At 48.6% G+C, this 26,898-nt stretch overlaps 1 protein-coding gene across 2 annotated transcripts in view; it reads left to right on the plus strand.

Moving 5' to 3' along the window:
• Positions 1-26,898, plus strand: part of KSR1 (kinase suppressor of ras 1) — a 45,269-nt gene that overhangs the window by 14,010 nt on the left and 4,361 nt on the right. The window contains exons 2-15 of one of the 2 annotated variants that reach the window (XM_064729062.1): positions 11,321-11,461; positions 18,908-19,055; positions 19,930-20,314; positions 20,538-20,542; positions 22,174-22,234; positions 22,400-22,483; positions 23,054-23,115; positions 23,224-23,330; positions 23,610-23,778; positions 24,879-24,920; positions 25,447-25,501; positions 26,169-26,214; positions 26,315-26,694; positions 26,779-26,875. In XM_064729062.1, coding sequence (XP_064585132.1) covers positions 11,321-11,461; positions 18,908-19,055; positions 19,930-20,314; positions 20,538-20,542; positions 22,174-22,234; positions 22,400-22,483; positions 23,054-23,115; positions 23,224-23,330; positions 23,610-23,778; positions 24,879-24,920; positions 25,447-25,501; positions 26,169-26,214; positions 26,315-26,694; positions 26,779-26,875 — 1,782 coding nt within the window. Of the gene's footprint in view, positions 1-11,320; positions 11,462-18,907; positions 19,056-19,929; positions 20,315-20,537; positions 20,543-21,602; positions 22,235-22,399; positions 22,484-23,053; positions 23,116-23,223; positions 23,331-23,609; positions 23,779-24,878; positions 24,921-25,446; positions 25,502-26,168; positions 26,215-26,314; positions 26,695-26,778; positions 26,876-26,898 lie in introns of those variants that run through there. The other variant, XM_064729061.1, reaches the window with a different exon arrangement.

The raw sequence follows: 26,898 nt of genomic DNA on the forward strand, positions 1-26,898 counted from the left end.
GAATGAGATCACAGCTGGAAAGCTAATAATAATGTGCTGCTGATTATTTGCACTTTCAAGATTATACTGTAAACAATCTAGTTGAATTTATAAATTTCCTTTGCCAAAACACAAAAGAGAAATAAGACTATGAAGGAAGGATGGAGGTAAAAAGTTTTTTTCCTTTTTGTTCAAGACATTTTTGGATTCAGAAGTTGATTCTAAAGCAAGACTGCTGATACTTAGGGAATTCTGCTATTTTGTTTGCTCATCCTGTGATGGCTGAGCACTGTAAGTTTTGCATTTGTGGAAATCCTCAGAGTGACTGAGCTGTGGAAGGACAGCTTATGCTCTCTTTTGGATCAAGCCAAGTATTCGGAAAGCTGAGTGTGGGCACTGACTTTGTGCCTGTGAGACAGGTAAGAAGCTGCCTGCAGATCTGCTGGATGCCTTGGCCATTTGTAGGCTTTCACTGTGTTTCTGGCTTTGGTATTCTGGAGGAGTGCTAGAAAGAGTGACTCCCAGTAGTGTTTTACAGCACACCTGGCAGGAGGTGTAGTAGAGTAGCAGTGGCATTTAGTCTGCCACTGTACAGGTGTGGCATTGCAGTTTTCTACAGCATCCTCAGGATCCAAGATTTTCAGTAATGCCTAACTTATCCATGTTCCTGTTGGAGACATCAAGGTGAAATACTGTAAATGGAGTCGGACAAACCCATGAGTGATCATTGTATAATGATGCAGAGCTGCATGGCTGCAGTGAAAAATCTCAACTCCTGTGGCATGAATTTGCATCCAGCACTCAGAGCTGTCCGCTGGCAGGCAGAGAAATCCAACACAGAATCCCTTTGTGTTTCCCCTGCTCCTTGGGAGGAGAGTATTTCCATGACAGACTGGCACACAGGCTGTACAATGGCTTTTTCTTTTCTCCTCAGCAGTTTGGGTTTGTGTGTTTCTGGTGGATGTGGCTCAGCACAGTGAGTCCCTCCTCTGCGCTGAGCAGGGGCACTGGAGACCCTGAACCCAGAGCCTGCTCAGCTTCTCTCCAGCACATAATCCAAGGACAGACTTTAACACAAAAGAGATGTAACTCAGCACAAGGGGTGCAAAGGGGTGATGAAGAAGTTTTCTGAAGAGTATTTCCTAAAGAGCCTGTAGAGCATGAAAAGAGAAATGGAATGAAAGCATACAAGTGCATAAATAATGTTTTAGAATGTTTCTCACGGGCTGATGCTCTGGATTTTTTTCTGAATTGTGGAAGTGATGGCAAGTGTGAGTACTTTGCTCTGCCCTAAAGGCCTTTTTCCAACCCCCAACTGGAGCAAAAATGTCAGGCTCAGATTTTTCACAAATTCTGCATAAAATAATTTTTGGACACACAAGCAAAATGCTTAAACTCTGATTCTAAACTGGCATGTTTTCTTCCATTGTACATTTAATGCCGTTTTTTATTAGAAGAATATGTTTTGAGAACTTTAATTTGCTTCCATAGAATGCTTTGAAAATGAGAAACTTGGTTTTAGCCAACTGTCACAGTACACTTCTCTTAAATGAACAAAACCAAAAGAAAACCAGCCCCAACCCCAACCTCCTGTTCTGCTTAGGTACAGAGACAAATGTGGTGTGTGAAGTTTCTGTGGAAATTCACAAAAGTAATGGATATTGTACCTGCCTGAAAGATGCTGAGCTTGGAGCTTGTTATCTTTGTATCTGTGATCTTTTTTCAAGTGTTGATTAAAATCTTTCTAGGCTGCTGTATGATGCCAGGTAGGTGTTGCAGAACTGTCTGCTGTATGGCCAATTGCTGCTTATCAGTCTCCTCTGTATTTTTCCTCACACAACTATTACTGGGTCATCACCTGTATTTTTCTCTACTTTTTAAGTGGGCACAACATGGTTTGGGTGAAAGTCTCAGGGTCCTAAGGGTTGGCAATCTGGGTTCAGGTGTCTGCACTCTAAATCCTGTATTTGTATTTAACTAATGATAGAAACCCCTCATGGTTGCTACAGGCAAATGTGAACCAGTAAGAGAGAGCCCCAAGGAGATTTTTTGAAAAACAAAATGCGAGCAGTGAGCCATGGCAGCTTTCTCACTCAGTGTCTGTGAAAAGAGAAATGTGACCCCCAGTCCTTGCCAAAATAGCTCAGTTCTTTCTAGCAGAAACCCAATAATTGGGAGCATTTCAGAGAATACAGTTCCTTAGCTGAGATTTCCCAGGGTGCAGAGACAGAACATCTTCAGCTCCACGACCTGCAGCCTGCTCCTACAGAGATTTAACACTTCTCGGTGTAAACCTCTTCCCCAAAGCCCGGCAGCAGTCTGGGGAACCGTGTGTGCCGTGGAGGAGGGGAAGGTGAACGCTGGAAGTGCTCGAATAATTGAGTCAAACAAGCAGAGGATTTGATTTTGTTGTGTTTTTGTTTCCTTCCCTTGGTGTGCTAATAAGCCTGAGAACAAACTGCTAATCTGTCCCATTCCCCAGCCAGTACGTGAGGGAATGGTAGAGACTGGAGGTTTGTGCTTGTATTTTATTGAGGCTACAGAAAAAGAAACGTGTAAGACAAAAGGAAGATCGCTGTGAAGGCAGGGGAAGAAAAATGGGAAAAAGCCTTTGGGATTAGGGACACCTAAATGCTCCATTGAAGGAGCTTGATTCCTTCCAAGACCTCTCAGTTGTGTCCTGGGGAGTGTTCAGAGCCCATCCAAGGTGTTTGCCTTGGAGCTCACTCTGTGCCAGCTCGGGGTGCTCAGGACCTGCAGAATGAGGCCTGCAATGAGGAAAGGGAAGTGCAGGAATATGACGGGGATCCACAATTAGTCATTCTCTTCCTGACCTTGCTGAAGGAAATGTCTGGCTTTATATTGTCTGCTGTAAAGTCGCCTTTATTTAGGCTCTAAGTTTACACATGCACAGCTTGTTGGTGTCTTTATTTCCACTTCCTGAACCATCAGCCAAATATACCTGAGAGTTCTTTCAGAGATTTGTGAGAATGATTAGTGCCATAAAAACCATGGAGGATATTCTCTTTAAAGGCACTTTAAGTTTTGAATTTTACAGAGATCCATGGGCTGTAACACAACTCCTATCCCCAGAGCATGGCCTGGTGCTTCCTTTCCAGATTCTGAGCCTTCCATAGTCTTTCTCACTGTCACTTGCTGCCTTCTGCTGCAGGCATTGGAAAGCCCCCAGGGCTGGGGGGTAATTGTTTTCTTAGTGGAGGAGAGATCCAGTGGGTTTGCCAAGATACTGAATAATTATTGAGAGAGGCAGAGTATTAATGTTATGTTTGGGCTGCATTTGCCTCTGTAGGACTTCACAGGGTTGGACAGGTACTGGTTTACCTGCACTGCTTGGGGAAGCCTGTGTGGTGTTCTTCACAGCTGGGTAAATCCACTGGCCTGCCCAATGGCCATGCCCCAGCTCCGTGAGGGAAGGGAAAGCTGCACAGCTCTGTGGGGCAGTGTGAAACAGCAATAGCCTTCAGGAGAGGCTGGGCAGGAGGAGCTCACTGTGCTCCCCATGGAGGCACAGCTGAGCCTGAGCAGGCACGGCCGAGGTGAGGAGGCCCCGCTGGCTGCAGGGGAGCTGAGAGCTGCAGAGCTGCAGATCCCATGTGGCAGCAGCAGGGCTGTGCTCAGCAAATGGCAAGTACAGTTCTTAGTCTTGCAGCATGCTCTCAGTCATTCTGTTACACTTGTGTGTCCTCGGGTTGCAAGTGAAGGGGGAGGGCTTTCATTTTTAGTGTTCAGTGGGTGTGAAATCTCTGATCTTTAAGCAGAGCACTGTTCCTGTAGCTGCATTAGGCTCGGATGCCTCGCTGGGACGAAATCTTTGAAGAGAATTATGTTATGAGGCTCAGGGAACTACTTGATTGTGCAGTTTCATCCTCCCACTCTTAGCTGGGAAGGCCTCAACTGAATGTTTACAGCCTCACTTGCTGGGATTGTGAAAAAGAGAAGAGTGGAGAAGAAAAGGAGTGGTATGTGGCCTTCAAGTGACCCAGAAATGATGCTGTCTGCATCATTTGACAAAGCAGAAATAACATACTGTAGTGTTTGGGCAGTGGCTATTGTGTCAGCCTCAGGCATGACTGAGGGTTCAAAGGAAAATCCATCCATCTGATGTTCCATCTCTCCCTACCCCTCTACCTCTCTGTGGCTCTATTTACCAGTTTCTCCTAAGGCCTCTCCCCCCCAGCACACCTTGCCAGCACCCTTTCCTGCTGCCTTGTGCTGGGTCCTGTTTTGCAGGGTCTGTTTAGCAATGCATTGAGAAATTATTTCCTTTTCTGTTACAAGTGAGCCCAAAGTCCCTGAGCAGCACAGCTGGGTCCTGCAGGAGCAGCAGGGCTGGCACCAGGGCTCCGTGGTGGGACTGCCACCTGGGGGCTTGTTCCATCCCTTCTGACACCTTCTGCTTTTCAGAGTCCCTGCTGCTGGGAGCCACTGCTTAGAGCAGAGCACTGAGAGAGCTTTCGTGGCCCCTCTTCACAGCTGCTCCTTCACTTTGTGCAAATTATTTTAATCCTTCTTCCTCTTTCTTGTTTTTAACTAGGTGCTCCTGCATGGGGTCCTTTGAGTACATTGATGTTCCTGAGGTGTTTGTGGCATTCAGAGCAGTGCCACTGTTCTGCAGCACTCTTGTTCAAGGGCATGGTGCCTGTGGCCCAGCACAGCAGTCAGCCCAGACCTGGGGCCTGTCCTGCCCCTGTGTGACCAGGGCAGGGGGGGAATAGCAAATGCACCAGGCGAGCAAGAGCTCTGCTACTGTTTCAGCACAGCTAAAACTGCACAAACCAGGCCTCCCATTCTGGACAGGTGTCCTGCTCACTGCCAAGCTTCTTGCTGAATGAGTCAGCTGGGTTCAAGCAGAGAATGAATTCCACAGGCTGCAGGTCAGAGGCTGACGTGGAAGTAAGTGAGCCCCTTTTATTTCTCAGATGCCACCTCAAATAAAGCAAATGACTTTGCTGCCAGTTATTTCTCTGTAATATTTTGTTTTGATACCTATTTTACCATGCATGGCTGGTAATATACAGGTTACAATATCATCCTTTAGTAGCTTCAGTTCTATTGGTTTTGAGGGCAAAGCCATGTGGGTGGCAAATGGAGTGACCTAATTTTTTAGGATACAAATAATTCCTTGAAATGAAGTGTTTTGCTTCTCTTCCTTGTACTTTGGGTCCTGTGCAGATCCTGTGCTTGCCTTGGAAAGAGCTGTTTGAATTTCTTGCTGATCTCAAGGTAGTTTGGAAATCTGTGAGATTGTGAGACTCTCCAGCTGAATCCTGCATTATGTGACTGTTCCTAATGGAAGCACAGATGGGAAGGATGGTTTTCTCTGTGGCTGAACGAAGTGTTCTATGAACAGGTTTGGATCAGATTTCACTGCAAATTGAGCATATGTCATGTGAAAAGGGTACAGACCCACTCTCTCAGTTTAAGCAAGCAGATTTGGTTCTAAACTAGTCAAAACCAGGCAGTGGTTCAATTCTCCCTGTACTAGAAAGGGAACACTTCACACTGCCATCAGGTATCTTTATACCTACAGGCACAAGGAGGAGTTGTCTGAACAGAGGGGGAAATGAGAATTTCTGAGGCTGCAGTTGGTGCTGGTGGTGCTGTGATCAGAGGCTGATAACCATCCCGATAGCCGGGGGCACTCAGATGAGTCAGAGCTTGGGTTCAGAGGAGCAGCCAGTGCTCTGTGGGCAGAGCTGCACGGTTGGGTTGGCAGCTGAAGGGCCCTGCAGACCCTCACATGGAGCAGAACTGGTTGGATGGTTGGCTGCACAGCACAGAGAAGCCTGTCCTGTGCCTGCAGACCCCTGGCAGAGCTGAGCCTGGGGCTTTCTGAGCTCTGCCCCAGATCTGTGTGCTGGATAACAGTGACATCCTAGGCCTTTCCCTTGCAAGGATCAACCCTGCTGCACCCTTTTTTCACTTTGGATGACTTTGAGAAAGTGCCCTGAAGTATCCTCACATGCTGCTGCTCTCCCAGTAGCTGGTGAGATCTTTATCAGTTTCTCACATGGTTGCCAAGCATGACTTCAGAGACAAATTTGGTAAGTCCAGTTCTGACCTTTTTATGTTCTCTTCAGTTCTCAGGTGGCCTGGAAGGTTTTTTGGTCTGACATAGCATTTGTGTATCTAGTGGCACTGGGGAGAATAGATAAGAGTCAGCAAAAGGTGTGAAGGGAATCCACTTTCACTGGATGCCTTCAGATGACTCATCTGACTCTCCCCAGTGCCCTGTGCAGATAAACTCCGGCTCAGAAGTTTTGTCTTCTGTTTGAGGAGGCAGAAGTGCAGAACATCCCTCCCGCTGGGATCCTGATCTGGCCAGTGCATGTCCTGCTGCACCAGGAGCTGCTGGGGTGCTTCAGGGAGTGCTCCCTGCCCTCTGGGCTGCTTCTTGGCAGGAGCTTAATAGAGGAGTTCCTTCCTGATTAATTCCTGTCTGAGGCAAGATAGATGATTTGCATTTCTCTTAACCACATGCAAGAGCTGGGCCATACATCGATCTGATCCTTTTAAAGCCTCAGCCAGCAGCTGGGTAAATTGCAGGGCAGGACTTGGTTGTAGCCCTGGAAGTGTCCGTGTAAGCTCATGTTTATTGTCTCCTCCTCCCGTGCTGCCAGGCTCCCAGAGATTTCATCTCTGGGCACAGCAGCAATAGGATCTGCTTTCGACCATGTGCTTCATTTGTTGATTAAATCATGACAGTTGTTTGTTTTGGGTATTGCAAAACTCCTCTTTAAACACTGCGTATGTTTCAAGTCAACAAGAAAAGTTGCAGGCTTCACTGAGCAGATTATAAGTTTTGTGAAAGTGTGAAAACATGGCATTTGGTTGTGAAACGTATGATTGAATCAAACTTGGTCTCCAACTGTTGATATTCTGAAGAAATCTTGGCTGGCACCTTGGTATAGCAGAGTCCTCCCTCTGCCTGTCCCCAAGTTGTTTAATTTATAATTTTCATTTATAATTTTCAAGTTTCCCTTGTTTTTTGTGAGTTGAAAATTACTATATTTGCTGCATTTATAGGGTATTTCAAGATAAGCAGATTAAAAACATGAAACTAAGCCACAGAAGGTTTCAGGAAAATGGGGACTCTAGAAAGCCTTTGCTCCTTTTTCCATGTTTATTTGGAACAAGTGCATTGGATTCAGACTGGGTTTTGACAAAGTGCAGAAGCTGCAATAGGTCTAAGTTTAATGCCTTTTAGTGACTCTGGAACAAGATGCCACTTTTCTAAACACAAATAAAACATAATCAACAAGAAGCTTGGGGAGAGTTGATGCCCAAATGCATGAAACTTGATTTATCTGGTTAGTGTCTCCTGAATTCTGCACCCCAGTGTCAGTGATCTGGTTTTTCAGATGCCTTTCTGTGCCATGTCTGCAGAAGTGCAGCTGAAAAACTTGTGGGCATTTGCTTTTTGTTTATCGTCCTCTAAAGTCCCAGCTGTTGGCTGGAGGTCATGGGCGGACTTGCATCTCAAGAGATCTGCTGTTTATTTTGCAGAAATAAATAAAAAAGTACAAGCTTGGCAGATTTCTCCTAAACTTCTTGGGCCTGCTTCTCCTCTGTGCTGGAAAGGGGTCTCTAAAGGTGCTGTAAGGAGATGAACATGCATCCAGGAGCCCCTGGCAGCGTGTGCCCTTCTCGGAGCAGTGAGGACTGGTGTCCTGCCTTCAGCTGCAGCAGGCAGGGCAGCAGGCTCTGCCCTGGAGTCAGTGCTGTGCTGCAGCTGCTCCGTATCCTGGCTCTGCTCTTGCCCTTTCCCATCTCTGTGGGTTCAAGGCAGCTGGAGTACTGCTGCTTCTGCTGTGGGGTTTGCCTTTTGTGATGAGTAGGACGTGCCATTTAGCAAGCAGGCAGTGAGTAGCTACTATTGGCTTTATCTCTCAGTCAAGTTTGTGGTTGGAGACCTGTGTGCTGGTTGTGGGTTTTTATGTGCGTCACTGAACCCAGAAATTTTATTATATTCTCAGAAAAGGGTTTTGCAACAGCTCAGCTATTAAAGCCAAACCATGTAGTTTAGTAAAGTCTGGGCAGGAAACAACAAAATGAAATTCATCCTAGGGGAGAAGCGTGGTGCATGTAGGCTGGGACGAGAATGCAAATACACTATTTATAGGACATGGGGAAAACAAATTTGGACTTGAGGAGTAAAAGCGAAAGAGTTATCCGGGAAAAACCAGCCTTGGCCCTCTGAGACACTCAGACCTGTGCTGCCAGAGTGCTTATCCATTTTGGAGAATTTGTTACATTCCAGCAAAGCAGAAAAGCTCCACATTGAAATCCATGCTGCGCAGAGTCCCTGCCAGCAGCGTCCTTTAGGAGTTTGTGCTATGGATGACACCTGGGCAGGGGAAATTGTTGAACCAGTATTTTTTTAAGCAGTACCAAACAGCTGAGGCCGGTGCCTGCTCCAGGGAGCTCCTGCAGGACGAGCAGGCAGAGCTGTGCAGGGAGAAGGGGAGGGATGAGTGCGTTTGCTCCTGGTCACTCAGACCAGTCTGTGTCAGAGCCAGGAGTGCAGCCCAGCTCTGTTCTCTTTCTCATGTGATGCTTCTGGAGTTACTCGGGTTGGCCAGGAGAACTTCTGTGAGGAGTGCAAAAGCAGTGGCTGTACCTCAGCCATATCCTGCCCGGAGCAGCGTGCTGTCCTCGTGACACTGCATGCTGGAATTGGGTAACGTGGGGCACACACTTTGTGTATCGTTTCTTTTACATAATTTGTGATTTTTCATTTATAAATAGATGCTAAGCCCTCCTTTCCTTCCACTGTGGTTTTTAGAACAGATTCTGACACCTCCAATGCCTGCAGTTCCCTGCTTTATTCTGGAGCATGTGCTACTTTTAGGGCATTTGCCTGTAATTAGTGTTCCATATAACGAAGCATGGAGCTCTGTCTTTACAGAGTATGCTGATAGCTTATCCTTCTTCCAGGAAAAATAAATCTTGCCTGATGGGAGATCCTACACTAAAATAACAGATTATAGTCAGACTGCAGTTCCAAGCTGCTGCTTTAGACACAGGCCCATCAGGGCTGGCTGTACCAGTTCCAAAATCACTGTGCAATCTTGCCTCTGTCCCTAGGTGCTCTGCAGCCCTGAGGCGCTCCCAGGAATGGGGAAGGGTGAGGTGAGCCAGGGGCAGCAGCAGCTACATCCTGCAGTGCCCTGGGAATTCCATGGACAGGCTCACAAACACGCTGAGCTGCCTGCCTGGGCTGGATGTTGTGGTTGCAGTTTGTGTATCAGAACACATATCGTCATTGGCCCTTCCCTCGAGTGGCCTCTGCAAAGAGACAAGGCTTGGGTGATCTCTGTCTTCCTTCTCTTTTCCATGACATAGCTATTGCACAGTTGGGAAGCTGTTTCTCATTTGTGTAAGCTGATTTTTGGCATGCCGGGGGCTGTTGAGTCTACAAACTTCCTGCAGCCTCTTCTTTCTGCCTGTCCTGAGGGGCCCTTGCCCATCTGCTCATGCCAGTGTCAGTGTCCATAGAGGGGAAAAGCACACTGAAAGAAAGAAAATTTAAAGCAAGCACCGAGCAGGAAAATCCTTGGGACAGCACCTGCAAGCTCCTTTCTGCCATGGCCGTGAACAGGAGAGCCCTGTGGACAGGCTGCTGTGGGAAAGGACGTGTGACAGTGGGAAAGCAGAAGGTCAGCACTGAGGCAGCCCATGACAGCACGTGTGTGCCCCAGAGTGCACAGGGCTGCCTGCAGGATCCCAGCTCCTGCAGGATCCCAGCTCCCCTGCAGGATCCCAGCTCCCTGGAGGATCCCAGCTCCTGCAGGATCCCAGCCCCTGGAGGATCCCAGCTCCTGCAGGATCCCAGCTCCCTGGAGGATCCCAGCCCCTGCAGAATCCCAGCTCCCTCAGGATCCCAGCTCCTGCAGGATCCCAGCCCCTGCAGGATCCCAGCTCCCCTGCTCCAGAGCCGGGGGAACTCGGGGCAGGGCACAGCTGAGGGGCTGGTGCAGAGAGGGCAGCCAGCCCTGCCAGCAGCAGCCCCTGGGGTGACACAGGGCCCAGCACAGGGCACACAGGGCAGGGACAGAGCCCCTGGCCCTGCCTGGCACACAGCAGCAGCGTGGCAGCCGCTGGGGCCCAGGCACTGCTGAGCCCACTGCCAGCCCCTGCCCTGCCCTGCCCTGCTCTGGCCGAGGAAGCAGAGCAGGGCTGGAAAAAAGGAAGTGCTGTGAGCCCCTTGATATAAAAAGAGGTACTGAGAATGAATGGTTGGGATTTCCAGTTCACTGTAGGGCTGGGGCTCCAAAGCCCTGTTGGGAAGTTGTGGTGAAAAGGCTCCTCTGGTTTCTGCAGGGGTGGTCAGGGCGAGAATGCAAAGGGATGGCTGAGTTTCTAGGACATGGCAGTCCTGGATTGCCTCTCCTGGGAATGGCAGTGCTTTGCATTGCTCTGGGCATTACAGGAATTGGAATCACTTCAGTATTCACACACTTTTTGACAAATCTCAGGCTGCATGGTACTGCTGTCAGAATTTGGTGTGTGGGCAGGGACAAACTTGTTACAGCTGATAGTTGTAAGGAATAGATTGCTCATAAAACATGCTCTCAACTAACTTCATAGAAAAGCACTTAAACTGTAAGAGGAGACACATGATGGTTGAAGAATCCATGTTTGTTATTTCCTTTACATTTTCAGTCTGATCATGTCCCAGATGTTAAAATTTGTTGACTAAGAACATGTTTTGGTTTATAAATCATGGATCAGCTAACTTGCTTTGAGGCATTGTTTTGTTAGGAAGGTTTTGAAGCTTAAGCCTGCCTCATGGGAATGTGTGACACAGCGAGCAATCTTTGGAGAGTATTTTCTTTTTGATAAGCAAACATAAGGCACAAACAATACTCCTTTTTACTGTTTTATTCTTTTGTGCCTTAAGTGAGGAATTCTGTGTAGTGCATTTGCCATGAGATGGTCAGGAGATAAAAGCTTTGGAATAAAACTTTAGAATAGAAGATGTGCAGAAATCATCTAGTCCAACTGCCTGAATTTTTGTTCTTTGAAGTTAGCTGGTTTTAATGTTGATTTTGTAATAGAAATGCCCATCAGATAACAGGCCTCAGAATCTTTGGGTGCTTTGGCTATTCCTGCCTCAGAACTGCTGTTGATGGGGGTTTAGAGCAGGCCCTGCCTTCTGCTGGAACGCTGAAGAGCAGAGAAGCTCAGTGTGAGGGGAATGCAGTGCGTGGATTTGCCCAGAGCTCTCAGGAGGATGTCACTCCTGTGTCACAAGCCAGCACAGCCCGGGGAGGCCAGCCCGTGCCCAGGAAGCTCAGAGTGTGTGTTTGCTCCCCAGGTGAAGCTCATTGACTACATCCACCGGCAGCGGCAGTGCAAGCTGAGCGTGCCCCTGAGCGACCGCACCGCCGAGCTCAACAGCTACCCCCGCTTCAACGACTGGCTGGACATCGTCAACGTCAGGAAGGAGGTGGTGCAGGTAAGGAGGGGACACAGCCCCCACAGTGCCCTCCTGTCCCTCCAGTGCATCCCCAGCTGCCTTGGCTCTGGGAGCCACGGCAGGACTTAATCACTCGCTGCCTTTGTGATAGTGACAGTGCTGTGCTGCGCTGTGTTCTGTGTCCAGCATTAGCCAAAACAGGACTGCTGTTACAGTCTCACACACACACACATGTAGAGCTCAGTTCACTGACAGTTAAACAAGGCAGAAAAGGCTTTTTCTATTCTTTTTCCCATTTTTGCCTCTGCAGGCCAGGTCACAATGTTCTCATTCAGTTTCCTTTGATCGCTAAACAACCACAATTTTTCTTTGACCTCAGCAGGAATCTGCCTGGGTGAAAATTTCCACAAATTTTCATGGAAGTTATTCCAGCTTGGTTCTGATGTAACTAAGTGGTCTCTTAGTTAAACAGTATGGGTTCAGGACAAAGTTGTTCCTTTTATTTCCTACTGTTCATTTTGAGTGTGGTGCTGGTGTTGCCTTCCAGCCCAGCAAGGTTTTGGGTGGCACAGCCAAAGGTGCAGCACAGACAATGAGAGGACAAAAGCAGCCTGTTGCTGTGGCCAAACTGCCAGGCTCCCAGCTAGTGCTGGTTTCTAAGGTTACTGGAATTGCCTGAGTCTAAAAGAATGTCTTTGTAGCTCTTTTATAAATCCTTTGTGATGCCTACAGACAGGAGGGGGGAAGAGGTGAAGGAAAGGGAGGAGGACAGTTCAAATCTGCTACATCCTGCTAATTCAGGAAGCAGAGAGGGTTGAGACTGCCCTTCTGTATGTGTGGTCACTAAAAGGGGCGAACAAGTTCGGGTTTGGTCTAAGGCAGAAAGAATTTCCCAGATCTGTATTATTTTGATTTGTGCTCTCTTGCTGCCCTGTCCCAAGCAGTGTCCAAATAAGTGAACTCTGGTCCTTCTGGGACAGAACTGTAAGTGTACAAAGCACTGAAACTCCTCTGGGATTCTGAGTGTATGGTTATCTTTTAAGGGTTCTGCATCCATTTCATGCAGCTGCAGGCAGCTTCTGTAGCACTTGTGTTAGCTGGACAGCAGAACTGCAGCACCCTGTGGGTCATTAAAATAATTTCTGAGTAGGCATGCTGGAACAGGCTGTGAGCTGGGGGAAGTGGAAATAGCTGGGCTAATAAACTAAGTGCTCTGCTCTTGCAGTGGGTTTTTTTTTCGGTCCTGTTATTTCACTGCTCAAAAAATAGCCATGCAGCCACTGTTGGTGCTGGACACTGACATCAGCACAGTGCTGGTAACTCTGGGATGAGTTACCTTTCAGAAATGTCTCAGGTATCATGGGATCATTCCTGCTGTTGTTTAGATTCCATACAGCACGTTGAACTGCATTTCAGCTGAAAGCTTTCAAAATGGAAATCACTGACAGAAGGAGCTTTAATAGGTTAGTTATTACAAAATCCAGAGTGGTGTCCTGCTTTGTGCACACTGCCTGTGACAGGATGGGGAGGAGCCTTTGCAGACAGAGTTGAGCAGGTAATGCTGTGAAAATGGGGACCCTCGAGTGGTTCTGGCTCTGGGCAATGGGGAACGGCTTCCCATCTCTCAGATACTGTTAGGTCGCTGTAAAATGGAAATAGGCATGCTGGGTTTCCTTCTTAAGGCTTCCAAAAAATGGTGCAGAGAGGAGGAAAAGTGCACAAGTGTCACAGTGTGGTCACATGGTAGAACAGCCCTCTCTTCTTGTGCCTTTCAGGCTCTGAAACTGGAGAGGTTGCCAAGTACCTGTGGAGTCTCAGAAGAGCCCTGCCCTGGGCACCTCTGAGAGCTGAACAGAGCAGCAGGTCTGGCACAGGAGGAGGTGCAGTGGAGGGCTCTCTGTGCCTGCTGCCTCTCAGGGACACACCAGGAGAAAGGCCTGGGTTGATGGGGTTTTGGCTTTTTTAAATGGTTCTGAGTCCCTTTGCATTTCTAGTGCTACTGGAGGGAGTGTTTTCAAGACTGTGTTAATCTGTGACATAACACTGTTGAAAAGCAGCCTAATTGCAGGAGTTCTTTAGCTCAGCGGTGAGAGGAACAATGCTCTGTTTCTCTGTCTCCCCTCCCCTCCCCTCGCTCCCCCCAGTCCTCTCCCAAATAAAGCTGCCATGCAGGGAAGCACAGAAGCTCCCAGGCTCTCCTGTCAGAAATAGAGCAGCAGCTCCAATTTAGAATATCTGCTGACTCCTCCACTCCTGAGTGAAGACTATTTTTGCTCAGTGACTTGCTCTAGACATTGTGAAGCTCGAAAGCTCTGGTGATTATAATTGCTGGGCTCCTTTATTTCTTTGAAAACCTATATTTAAAACGAGAATAATGACTGCCTGTAAAATCCTTTAGTTGTGGAGGAGATTACAGCACTCACAATGCAGTGTTTATGGCGCTGGGCGACAGCTGGAGCTGCCGAGAGCAGGGACGGCAGCGAGCCGGTGACGCTGCGCCGGGTGCGCGGGCTGGGCTGCGACCTCGCGGGCCTGCAGGTACGTGGGCACTGCCAGCCCAGCCTGGCATCCCCCTTGGCAGTACACCGCTGCTTCCGGAGCCCCCACCCCAACCTTGCTGTTTCTGTGCCTTTGTTGCTGTTCCTCTAATCAGCTGCCAGACAGATTTTTATCATGGAAAGTGGCAGCAGGCTCTGCTTTGGAGCTGGGCTAACGTGGTGCTGTAACTTGCTGTTTAAGTGTTTTTCTAGGGAATGCTGGAGTCCTTGTTTTTGCTTAGGAGTTCTAGAATCTGATCAGTTCTAGAGATTGATTAATTCTAGAGACCGATTGTATGTGTGGTTTACTGCCAAAAATGATGTATAAATGGTTAAATATGGTGGGATGAAGGTGAGCAAAGAGGAACTTTAACTGAGACCTAGAAAAGACAGGGCAAGGAGCCTTACAGACAGAAGCTGTGTGCATGCTATGTAGTCATCTTGAGTGGATAAAAACTGCTCTGAAAATGGTCCTAGAAAAATACATTGATCTGGATTGTCCTGCTTGCCTTGGGAGTTGGAGTCAGGAACTGGGAGGGCAATGGGAGAGAAGGAGGATGGGAACAGAGTGCTCTCTCCACTCTTGAGCTGATGGAAGAAGTCTCTTGCAGAGCTATTTACTGGGTTCTGAGCTTGGAGTATGTCTGTCAAATAGAAGAGACTAAAAAAATTCTGTTGGCTTATTTTCTTCAGCCCAGAAAGCGATTTTCTCTGCCTTTATCACTGTGCTTCCCAGAAACAGAACTATTGTATTTCTTCCCACATGTAACTTGTCACTGTCTTAAAAACTAACTTAAGAACAGAGTCATCTTCTTATCATCATCTGAAGCATGTCTGGGCCAGCCCTGCTGGCTGTGGAGCAGAGGTGCCAGTCAGTCAAGCTTGGAAAGCTGTTTTTAGAGTGGATAACTGTCCTGCACAGGGAGGGGCACATCCTGCCCCGGGGTCTGGCCATCAGCAGGGCTGTGTCACCAGGGAGACTGGGAGCAGGTGGGACAGGGCTGTGCTTGGGGCTGCTTTGAGGCTGTTCCTGTTGGGAACAGGTTTGAGTCCCAGTTGTACCCTTGTGCCCTTTTCTCCTGCCTGCCTGTGAAGGCCATCCCCAGCCAGCATCGATGCCAAAGAGCTGCAGAGGTGAGCAAGGCAGGGGCAGGAGCAGAGCAGGAAGGGCTCATGCCTTGAGCAGGAATTGTGTGCCCAGAGCCTTGTGCTGCCCTGTGAAAATGCCCCTGCCAGGGCTGAGCCAGGGCCTGGGCTGCTGCTGTGAGCCCGTGGCAGAGGGTTCTGTTAGCCCAGGGTGGCCCCAGCCCACAGCAGATCTGTCACCAGAGGAGCTGTGAGGGTTTGGTGAGCGCATCCTTGGGATGGGGGGTAGAGGAGGCAGATCTGCCTACGCCTATCAGGTTTCCCCAGCTGTATCCTCTCATCTTTTTCTGTCAGCATATCTGCATGAACAGGCCTTGAGGACCGTGGCTGGCTCTTGGGGATTTCCATGGGTCTGGCAGCAGGAGCTCTGGCTGGCCAGCCAGATAGCAGAGATCCTGGATGTGCTAATTGTGTGTATGCAAATTAATTCTGTCCTGCAGGCTTCCTAGAGCTATGAAATTCCTTCAGTGTTCCCGCTGAAGGCCCTCCCCAGTGGAAACAGCTCCTGGAAGATAGATAGTCCCTGCCACTGCCAGGGCTCCCCTTCCCTGCCAAGGGCTCCAGGCGCCCCCGGCAGCTTTGGGCACTGGGAACCCTTCATGCCTTGAGGTCAGCCCAAGGGATCTGCAACTGCTGCACCTGTCTGCCACAGAAGAGTTGTGACAGCAGCTCTCCTGTCCCCAAGAGCCAGCTGGACACAATGCTGTCCCTGAGCTGTCAGCTCCTCTCCAGCCTCTGCTGCGAGGTGGAACCGTGGCCTGTTTATGCTCACAGCTTAATGCAAGCTGGAAATTTCAATTGAGAGGCTTTCCAGAATGCCCATAAAATCTCCAGGAATTTAATAGTACAGCAATTTTTCAGTGCCTTCATTGCTGGGCACCAGAAAAACACTGCAAAATAACAACTAGCAGGCACAAGATGTTCTTAAGAGCATCTTTACATGCTTTGCTTAGAGCTATCAGTGGGAATTTAAGCACCTTATGTAATGGGCTTTCTCTTCTAGCATCTGCTGCTTCACGGGAGGATGATTGGAGAGGGAATGTATTGATTTAAGAGGAGGCATTTGGGGCCTTGACAACTGTCCAGCTTTACGGGAAGAGCTGTGGCTACTGGGTCGAGGAGCAGGTCAGGCTGATTTTGCAGAGTGCCTGCAGCAGCATTAGCTACGTAGGCTTATCTGCAGGGTGGAATCTTTACCAAAAATAACCCCTCCACTGTGTTAGATACCAGCATTTTTGCCATGTTTCAGGGATTTAAGTTGGACACCAGACAAGATTAAAGACTGTTGTGAACTCTTCACCCGGGCTAATTGAGACTGACCCTTGGATGCACTGGTGCTCACTTTTCTCTCTTTAGACATGTGCACCATGAAGCGCAGTCTGTGTCTGATAAGCACGAGGGCTTCAGGGAGAAGTCCTCTTACCTGTTGTAGGGAGGAATAATTTCCTGCTTTGGACTTTTTAGCATCCCTTCTGCTGAGCAGTGCATGGTTAGGCTTTAGATTTTGCTGGCAGTTATGAGGTGCTGAAGATTGAAAGCAGATTCAGTCTTCTGCTTTCTCTCTGTTTTTAAATCTGACCTTATTAGTAGAGTACTGTCTGAATATCTTGCAGCTCTCCCTGTCAAGACAAGGTGTGCCCAAGGAGGTGGTGTTGAGCTTGGTCCTAATGCAAGCCTTTAATCTGCATTTTTAAAGCTGTTTTTAAAAAAAGGCTCAGCACCCGCTGAAGAAGCCGGTAAAGAGAGGTCAGCTGGGCCCACATGTCTCACCCCCAGTGGTGAAGAGTTGGAGTAACCCCTGTGCAAGGGCCCAGAGCTGCACTGAGGGGCCAGAGCCCCCCGTGCCCCTGAGCAGCTGAGGCAGGGCAGCAGCAGAGCCTGTTTGAGAGGCCCCCTGAACCAGTGACCCTCCTGGCTGTCACACTGCCTGCCGGGGTGACACCGCCAGGGCACAGCAGGCCAATCTTACAGGGATCAGGTTGACCAGTTTTATATTAAGCCACCACATATGTGCAGCACATGAGTGGCTGTTTAAAGAAAGCCTCTTACTTCCCCTCCCTCCCCCTCTCTGAAGGCTTATTTCTTTTGTCGCGTGTCATGGGGGCTGGCAGCAGGTTCAGAAAGTCTGAGCTCTCCCAGCTCAAGGTCATTGGGATTGTTTAAATATAATCTCCTTTTCTGTACTTTCTACTTTCCTACAACTTGCTATTCTGTCTTTCTAACATTAAGCTATTGAGCAGAAGAGGGGCCTGGGCTTTGTGTGTGGGTGCAGTCCCCTCAGGCAGGGCCTGTGTGAGAGCTGAGCTGGGGAGCAGAGCAGGGCCTTGTGGGGACCATCATCACTCAGCTCTGGGCACACAAAGGGATGGGCAGTCCTGTGTCCTGCATCATGGTGGTGCAGATGTGCAGAAAAATTAATAATACCCAGCATCAGATGTGATGTCTGTGCGCTTGTTATTCTGCAAAGATTAGTTACAGGGAAAAAGAAAGAAAGTCTGCCCAAACTTCATTGAACTCTGGCTCTGCTCTGCTCCTGCTTACTGCTCATTTAAATTCCTGGCCTCCCTTGAGTCAGCTGTGTTTTGTGTTTCATCCAGTTCAGGGCATGTGACAGAAAATACAGGATGTGTTTCTTAGACTTCTGCCCTTTCTTAATTTATTCTTTTTGTTTGCTCCATGCCACAGTTACTAAAATTGGAAACTCTTTGTGTTGCCACCTACAGAGCTCCAAAGGTTGGGGCAGTTGGGCAGTGTCACAGCTGAAAGTCCTGCGTCAGCTCTCAAAGGCAGAGTCTGGCTTAAGAAAGATGCAATTGTGAAAGGACATTCAGCACATTCACGTCTGCTTCTGTCGGAAGTGGGCTTTAAGGACTGGAGGATTCCATGCTTTTTGTTTCACCAAGCAGTGACACACACTTCTGAGCTTCCCCTTCAAATAAAGTTCAAAGCCTTTTATATAGTTTGATTCCAGGAGTCGAAACTTCAGGATAAAGGCCAAATATTGTGAAATTTGTGATCTCATTGTGAGAATAGGCAACAGGGAGGTTTGTTTAGGCAGAACTTTACAGGGAAATTCCTGGGTAACTGGGCTAAGTATCCTGGTTTTGTTTATTAACCACAATTGCTGCAGACTTACACTGGAAACATTTGAATGGGGGAGGAGAGAGAGGCACAGCTCAGTTCTGTGTCAGGAAATACCAGATCATTTTGTGTTTTCCAGGCTCTTGTATCTTTTGTGTCTGCCTGATCTGAGCCTTATCACTGTGGGGCTTTGGTGCATTAAGATGTAGAAGGAGTTGTGCACAGATATCTCTCCAGGCAGGATATGGGTAAGGCTGGTTCTCTGATGAAGGAAAGACTGCTTGAGGAGGAGGCCGCTATCTTTGTCAAAACATTTCTTTTTTGTTCAAATAAAGAAGTCATTTTCCTCACTGTTTCTGCTGTTCACTTTAATACTGAAAAGCCAAACATCCTTATCTGACTATTTTTCAGGTTTTAGACCTGTTTTATTTCTGACCCTATTTTTAATGAGAAAGCTAAGGTTTATTAGTAGCTTTGCAAAAATTTTCCACAAGGGGAGGAGTATTTTGATCCCCTGTAATGCTAAGTGGAATAGCAGAGGATGAGCAGCCCTGGAGGAGCAGAGCACACTCACAGCCCAGGCAGGGGGAGAGCAGCTGTGGGTGCTGCTGGCCATGCCAGAGGGGCACTGCCCACAGGAGTGCCCCTGCTCAAATACCCGACAGGTGACACCGCTGCTTGTACACAGAGCAACAAAAGGGTCTCCCTTGCTTTCCTGCAGAGAATACCAGAGGAGCTGACCCTGGATGCCTTACTAGAGATGAACGAGTCAAAGGTGAAAGAAACGATGAAGAGATGTGGGGCCAGAGATGAGGAGTGCTCCAGGCTCAACGGGGCGCTGAGCTGCCTGCGGAAGGTGACGGAGTCAGGTACGCACGGCCTTCCTCTCCTGGGGCTGGGTGTCCCCAGCCCAGCCCCATCTGCTGCCCTGCACACACTGCTTGGCGTGTTCTGGGAGCAGTGTGTGGCTCTGGGATGTACGCTGATCAAACCTGTCTAGAGCTGTCAGCTGCGTTTGGTTTGGACATCAAGTCAGATAAAGAAATGGAAATAAATGTATGTAGAATCCTCTCCTACTCAGTAGATTATATCCTTATTAACCCTTTCTGTTCAGAGTTGTGTCTAATGCTCCAGTTCATTCTCCATGGGTCAGTGACACACATCCTTGACTTACTAAATACAACCAGATTCCTTCTAGGTGATGCCTTTCCCAAATATTGCCAGCTCAGAGAGAAACCTTCCCCTAGCACTTCCACAGGCACTGTACAATCTGTTTGTACAAGAGCCTCTCCCAGCAGACTGGGACTCACATGCACCACATCTTTCTTTGTAGCAGTTATCAATCTGTCACTGAAAGGTGATGTTTCCTGTTGGTATTATGACAGTTCATCCATTTGCAAACGGTAAAGATTAGTTAATGGAAAAAATCAGCAAACAGCTGGGTCTCATGTTTCCCTTTTTCTAATCTTTCTTGTCCCAGGCTGTCAAATATTTCCCATCCACACTGTATAAACCAGCCATTGCTCAGGAATGATGCTATTCACCTCTTAGAAAGAAATGGCATTTTTGAAAACCCAGCCATATGTCTCTGAAAAGCTCAGATCAGGCTCTGTATGAGTTTTCGCAGCCTGGGGCGCTGCTGAGGCTCAGGGGAGCTCAGTGCCAGGTGGAACGGGCACCGGAGCCCCGAGCAGCCCGGGCTCGGCTCGCTGCGGGCCCGCACTGACGCTGCTCGTTGCACAGGAGCGGAGCCGAGGGACGATGTGCCGCTGGCCCTCCCCGAGCGCCGGGACAGCTCCTGCCCGCAGCCGGACCCCGCGTGCCCGCCGGGCAAGGGCGGCCAAGCGCGCTCCGTGCCCGCCGCGCCCTGCGAGCCCTGGCCCTCGGCAGAGGCGCTGCTGGAGCCGCTGGCGCTGCCCGCGGGCCGGCCCCGCGCCCCGCACAGCATCACCGTCACCCCCCCGGCCACGCCGCAGCCCAAGCGCCGGCACCGCCTGAAGCCGCCGCGGACGCCGCCGCCCCCCTGCCGCAAGGTGTTCCAGCTGCTGCCCAACTTCCCCGCCCTCACCAGGAGCAAGTCCCACGAGTCCCAGCTGGGCAACAGGATAGACGAAGTTCCTCCACTAAAGTAAGTTTCCTCCCGGGCAGGAGCTGGGGCTCTCCCCGGCAAAGGCTGCCCTAGGTAGGCAGGAAAATATTGGCAATGCAGCGACCTCAGGAGCCTGTGCAAAGGCACAGGTGTCTGTAAACCTGACAGCACATGCTGCAGGCAGCAGTTCCTGCTCTAGCAAAGTGTGTACCTGTCACAGGAGTATCAGAGCCTAAAAAAATCTATCTTTTCTTCTTTCTAGGTTCGGTAAGAGATTCTCACAGGGGTGTCTGCAGTGCCTTGCTGAGAGAGAAGAACCTGTGCTTGTCAGCTCCCTGTTGGCCATCCCTGGGCAGCCTCTGGAGGTTCTCCACGGGCCCTCCTATCCCAGAGCTTCTGTTAACTGAGCAGGAGCTTGGCCTGCCACAGAACCACAGGGTTTTACTTGGTTGCACCTGGTATTTTCTAGGATGACACAAGCAAGGCGAAGGAATACCGATGTTTCAAGGGTTAAAGCCAAGGGGGGCCTATCTGTGACCTCAGACAGCTGGCACAGATGCCTCTTGGTACAGGAATTTCACATCTCACCATTTGGATATGCATTGCCCAGTGTCTGCAGTGTGGTTAAGACACTTGTGCACTTTCTGAGGAAGCTGCAGCATGTGCTGGCATGGGGGTCGTTCTGGTGATGCTGGCAGGCAGGCTGGTTACACTGTGGTGCAAGGTTGGCTGGAGCTAGAGAGCAGCTTGGAAAGTGTCCAAAAGCATCTGAGTATTAAAAGCAAGTATGAAAGTCCAAGCTAATGCCCTTTAAAACAAAAATCTCAAGAATTACTTTCAGAAATATAAAGATTGTAAACTGAAAGTGCCAGCAGAAATCTGAGCATTTCCCTGAGGAGACTGAGATAATTGGTGCAATAAATGAAAAAGGCACTAGAATAAACTCAAACAGAAATGAAGGATTTTGGTGCTCCTTTTCATATAGACCTATTGGCTGGGGTGAAGTGGCTGCTGTGGGCTCTGTGAGTCCTGGACAATCCCAGACTGGTTGATATTCATTCAGTGAGGATTTAACCATCTGAGCCGATGTTCACAGCCTTCTTTACTGCTGTGCTGGGATTGTTTGGACGGCCACACTAGGCAGCAGCATTTCTAGGAACAGCAGCTAGCCATTCCAGCCTTTTCCAAGAGGCTGAGGATCACAGACGCCTCTAGGAGCTCCCTAATGATTAAAAAGACTGTGGTGCCATCTATGGTCAAGTGAGGAGACTGGCTCTGAGCCAGCCCTGCTGCTGTGCTGACACTTGCACATTGGGGTTTGCCTCACACGTGCAATATTTCTGTAGATTTCGTTCAGGAAATAATGCCAGAATTGTGGGTATTGGAGAATTTTCAGGAAGTTATGTGCTGTAACCACTGGCATGCTGGTTTGGCATATGGAAGTCTATATCTTACTTTCTGCACTTAGCAGAAAGTTAGGTGAGCTCACATGCATGTTTTCATTCTTCCGGGTCATGCTGGCCCTGTCTAGAAAATTGAGATAATTTTCAGTGAAATAGAATATTCTGAAATCTACTGATGCTGTAGGAAAACTGGGTGATGGTAAACCAATTTGTGGTAAATCAATTAGGAGTAAAGTCTGACTTTCCACTTTAAGAATGGCATAGACCTGATCAGATGGACTTCTGTAATCCCTAAATATAAAACATCATGATTTATCCAATCATATGGAAACAAATACAAGGGCAACTTCACAGGGGGCAAATCAGTCTGAGCTGTGTTCCTGTGACTCCTCATGGCTGGAGGTGCTGAGCTGGGCAGTGACTGCTCAGTTTCTGTGCAGGGTGCTGAGCACATTCAGCAATGCTTCCCTGAACCCTGCTCTTGTTCTCCAGCAGAGCTCTCGCAGGGATCCCCCCAGACGGTACGAAGAGACTTTGGCCTGGCTGTGACTCACAGGTGAGCAGGCTGGCACAGAGCCCGGGCAGGGCTGTGCTGGCACAGCACTCTGCCATGGCTTTGCAGTCGGCTCAGCTGTCTCACTGGCACGTTCAGCTCCCTACAAGTGTTCATTTCCCCTCGGACACCAGCTAACGTCAGTTTTCCCTCTCTTGTCTCTGGCAGGTTCTCTACAAAGTCCTGGTTATCTCAGATTTGCCAAGTGTGCCAGAAGAGCATGATGTTCGGGGTGAAGTGTAAGTACTGCAGGTGAGCACACAGGGTTGGTCTCCTTCAGAACAGCCTGGGACTGGACTCACCACAGCCTGCAGTAATTCCTGTCTCTTCATGTGATGCACTTTTGGCAGTGGCATCATTTTTTCAGTCATTCTGACCTGGCAAAGGGATGCTCCTGGCACAACTCACACTTGAAGGTGGCAGCCTGACACGTGAATGAACCAAATTAGTTTCTCTGCCACAGGCTTCCCACCTCATCCTGGGCAAATCTTCTAGTGGGAGATGGATCTCTAAATAACAGTCAGGATATTAATTTCTGTTTCTCTCTCAGGCTTGTTAGTCCAGAGGACTGATTTTACTACTTCATGGTTGCTGGCTGAGAGTCAGTGAAAGTAATTCTATTAAAAATAAATCAGATGCTAAGATATGTTTGTGGTTTCATTAGCCTGAATAATAGAATTCTCCATACGAATGCCTGCTGCTCTGGGGCTGAGCATTCCAGAAGTCCTTCTGAGATTAGCATAAGAATTACAAATTAAGGGTAGGCTTCCTCTTTTTGGGGAAGAACAAGTTGCTATTTAACATGTAATGGTTATCTTTCAGATTAAAATGTCACAACAAATGTACTAAAGAGGCACCTGCTTGTAGAATATCCTTCCTTCCCAGTAAGTAATTTTCTACAAATTCTTGGCACTTCAATGTAATTGATTGTATGGAAAGAATAAAAAGTCTCATTAAAGCTGTTTCTCTCCCTTCTCCAACCTGTTTTTCAGTAACAAAAATAAGAAGAACAGAGTCTGTCCCATCTGATATCAATAATCCAGTAGACAGACCCACAGAACCCCAGTTTGGAACCCTCCCCAAAGCACTAACTAAAAAGGTACGAGGTGGCTGAGGCACGTCCAGAGTCCCTGGGGAGCTGCAGGAGGGAGAGGCTGGATCTCACTGGTTGGAGTGAGAGCTTTCACTTTGCAAGGCTTGGATAGGAGACATTTTGTCCCCGTAAAGCAGGGGCTGTGCAGAGCTCCAGGTGCTTATTCAGCACAGCAATGCCACCATCAAGCCTGGGAACAAGTTCCCTCTGCTGTTGTGCAGCAGACACAGGGGAACTCCTCCTTTCTCTTTATTGCTCTCTCACAGTGTCTTTGCCTGCTTGCAGGAGCATCCACCAGCAATAAACCACCTGGACTCCAGCAGCAATCCTTCTTCCACGACCTCATCCACTCCCTCCTCCCCAGCACCTTTCCAGTCTTCCAACCCTCCCAGTGCGACGCCGCCGCCCAACGCGTCCCCCATGGGCCAGAGGGACGGGCGCTTCAACTTCCCAGGTAAATCCTGCCTGGCTCTGCAGGGAGGGACTTGGGGCTTCGGAGTACCTGGTTCTGCCTTAAACAAGGTGTAAAAGTACCTCACAGATTTTTAAAGGGTATCAGCAAGATATCTTTGCAGGGAACAGATTACTGAGGAACGTTTCTCCTTTTCCTTTTTGGAAAAGGACTGAAGAGAAAAGCTATTTTTTTCTCCTCCTTTCCCTTTGTGCTGTACAATGCATGCTGCCTGCAATGTGTGCTCACCAGGGGCTTTCAGTCAGGAGGGATGTGCTTGCTGGAGCAGGCTGTAAAAGTGAGAACTGGAATGAATTACTTTACCAAACCTTTCCAAAATATAACCCACAATCAACACCAACTTTTAAACCGTTGTCAAGCATAACTGGTAGAGAGAAGTTCACCCTTCGTGCCCTATGGATTGAGAGCCCCAGTGTGCAGCTTTAACCAGAGCTGAGAGGGGCAAGTATCTCTGACGAGGGCAAAGATCTAAAACAGTGAGAATAAATGGAATTCCTTTGACCTGAAGTCACAGGGTGCTCAGTAGCTACTACATCTGGCCTTGAACACTGCTGAATTTTGCATCAGCTTCTGACCTGTGAATTCAAGTTGCTGTTTGAGCCTGCTGAAAAGGACCAGAGGCAGTTCAGTGTAAGGATTCCACTGCAGTTCCTTTGCATTGGGACAAACTGCTCAGACTCACTGAAAAAATAAAAAAGGCAGATGGTTCATGAGCTTCACCTTCTGTGGGGGCACCTCTACAAAGCTGAGACACAAGAGCACATCACATCACAGCTGATGTGGGCCTGCCTTGCACATCCCTGGGCTTTCCCTTTGCCACCAGGCTGTTTGAGAGAGGTGGCACAGCTTGTGTTTGATACCTGACATCTGTCAGGGCCCTCCCAAAATGCATGTGCTGAAATTCCCCCCAGCAGGCTGATAATCCACTAATCAGTTCCCAGCAGTGACCTGGGACTAATTCATTGTATGCACATGAGGCACTCACTGATGATCCTCTAACTTGTTTGTGTTGTTTTGTTTTTTTTTTCTCCTGGTATTTTTTTCGCTGTTCTTTTTTTACAAAACCCCAATTAATTAAAAAGCTGCCTACTACCTTCAGCATAGACAACAGTTTGTCTTCCCAGGTGAGTTGATTGTTTTAATTCTACTAACCAACTTCTACTGCCAAAACATAACTTGTTTGTAAACCTCTGCATGCTGCCCAAGAACAATCATTCTGCTTTAAAATACCTGTCTAAAACAATCCAGACTTTCTCTTTACTCAGGCCTCTCTCCCCTAATCTGAGGTGTGATTTATGTATTGAGATGGAACTTTGAATATTCAGCTGTAGAATATTTGTTTCCTGCTGTGGGATTCTATTCACATCCACGTTCCTCCTTTCTAAAGATTCACTTTTATGGCTCTGTGCCCAGCCAAAAGGACTTCACAGATAGGTGGGGGAAATGGAAGAGGACTGGGCTCAGCCAACATGCAGGCATAGGAGAGATGAGCATAGTTTAAAACCAGTTAAAGTATAAAATCACTTTGTCTGTGGTCGAGTGTACAATCCCTAAACAAGAAGCAAATAGTTGCTATTGCAGTGTTAAAACTTGCAGTCCATAGGAGATTGAAGTGTAGAAGGTGTATCATAACTGTTTCTACTTTCCCAGAAATTCCCAGTCCTGCACAAACAGCACAGCTTCCAGAAACTGCTGCAGACACTAAGTAAGTAGAGTTTTAAATCTTTTCATTTGCACAGCATTTACGTGGTAATCCTCACGTCAGCCCAGAAGTGCTGTGTTATGGCCAAAACCAGATTTAACACCCAAGAATTCCCAGGGTAACTTTAGTCAGTGAGGGTGGTGCTGGTATTGCCAGTGTTATAAAGCTGAATATGCCACTTTAAATGGTACACTAAGGAGTCCAAGCCTTTCATATCTAGTCCTGGTTGTGTGAAGGGTCAGATGAAACAGAAATTGGAGTTCTGTAACTTGAAGGGCACAGCCCACAGAGCTGCAAGCAAACAGCTCTTTCAGGATCCCAATTGCAGGGCATGGAAAAGCTTCCAGCCTGCATTGCCAGCTGCTCCACTGCAGGTGTTTCAGGGGTAGCCATGGGAGCATCTATTCCTGGAACACAGTGTAATAACAGAGCCATGCCACTGCCAAATCAATTCCTGCCACTTAATTATCAAGAATCACTTCCAATCTTTGTCTTACATTTGCCAAACTGAGCTTAGAGTCCTTCTGTTTTATATGGAGCAGGAATTGTATTTTTCTCTGCTTCTGTAACTGTCAGGATCTGTTTTGGATTGGCTGCTTCTGCTCCCTAACGGCAGCAGGGGCCCCCATTCCCCAGTGATGTCCAACCGCTCTCTCTGTTGCTGTTGCAGCGCTGCCCAGCAGCCGGGCACGGGCGGAGGCGCACGGGAGGCTCAGGTGGGTTTGTGTTTGCCCCGGGGGTCTCTGGAGCAGCCTGTGCTGCTTTGCCCCCCCGAGGGACTGCGAGCACACCCTTCCCTTCCCTTGCTGGGCACAGGTGGAGGAAGCAGAGGCGGGGAAGTCGGAGCCCGAGGACGATGAGGATGAGGTGGAAGATTTGCCCAACCGGCGGCCGCACCTGCAGGGGATGATCTACCGCAAACCCAGCCAGACCAGCGTGTACCTGCAGGAGTGGGACATCCCCTTCGAGCAGATCCAGCTGGGGGACCCCATCGGCCAGGGCCGCTGGGGCAAGGTCTACAAGGGCAAGTGGCACGGGGAGGTGGCCATCAGGCTGCTGGAGATCGATGGCAACAACCAGGATCACCTGAAGCTCTTCAAGAAGGAGGTGATGAACTACAGGCAGACCCGGCATGAGAACGTGGTGCTGTTCATGGGAGCCTGCATGAACCCCCCTCACCTGGCAATCATTACCAGGTAGGGAGAGAGATCTTTCTATTGATTCTACTGGATATCTATTGTAGAGCTAGCAATGTTCTCATATATCAACATTTCCTGTAGCTTCTGCAAAGGAAGGACGCTGCACTCCTTTGTGAGAGACCCCAAGATCTCCCTGGACATCAACAAAACCAGGCAGATAGCACAGGAGATCATTAAGGTAAGAGCTTATTATGCCAAGGG

Source organism: Zonotrichia leucophrys, chromosome 19, assembly GCF_028769735.1.
Source record: "Zonotrichia leucophrys gambelii isolate GWCS_2022_RI chromosome 19, RI_Zleu_2.0, whole genome shotgun sequence".
NCBI lineage: Eukaryota > Metazoa > Chordata > Aves > Passeriformes > Passerellidae > Zonotrichia > Zonotrichia leucophrys.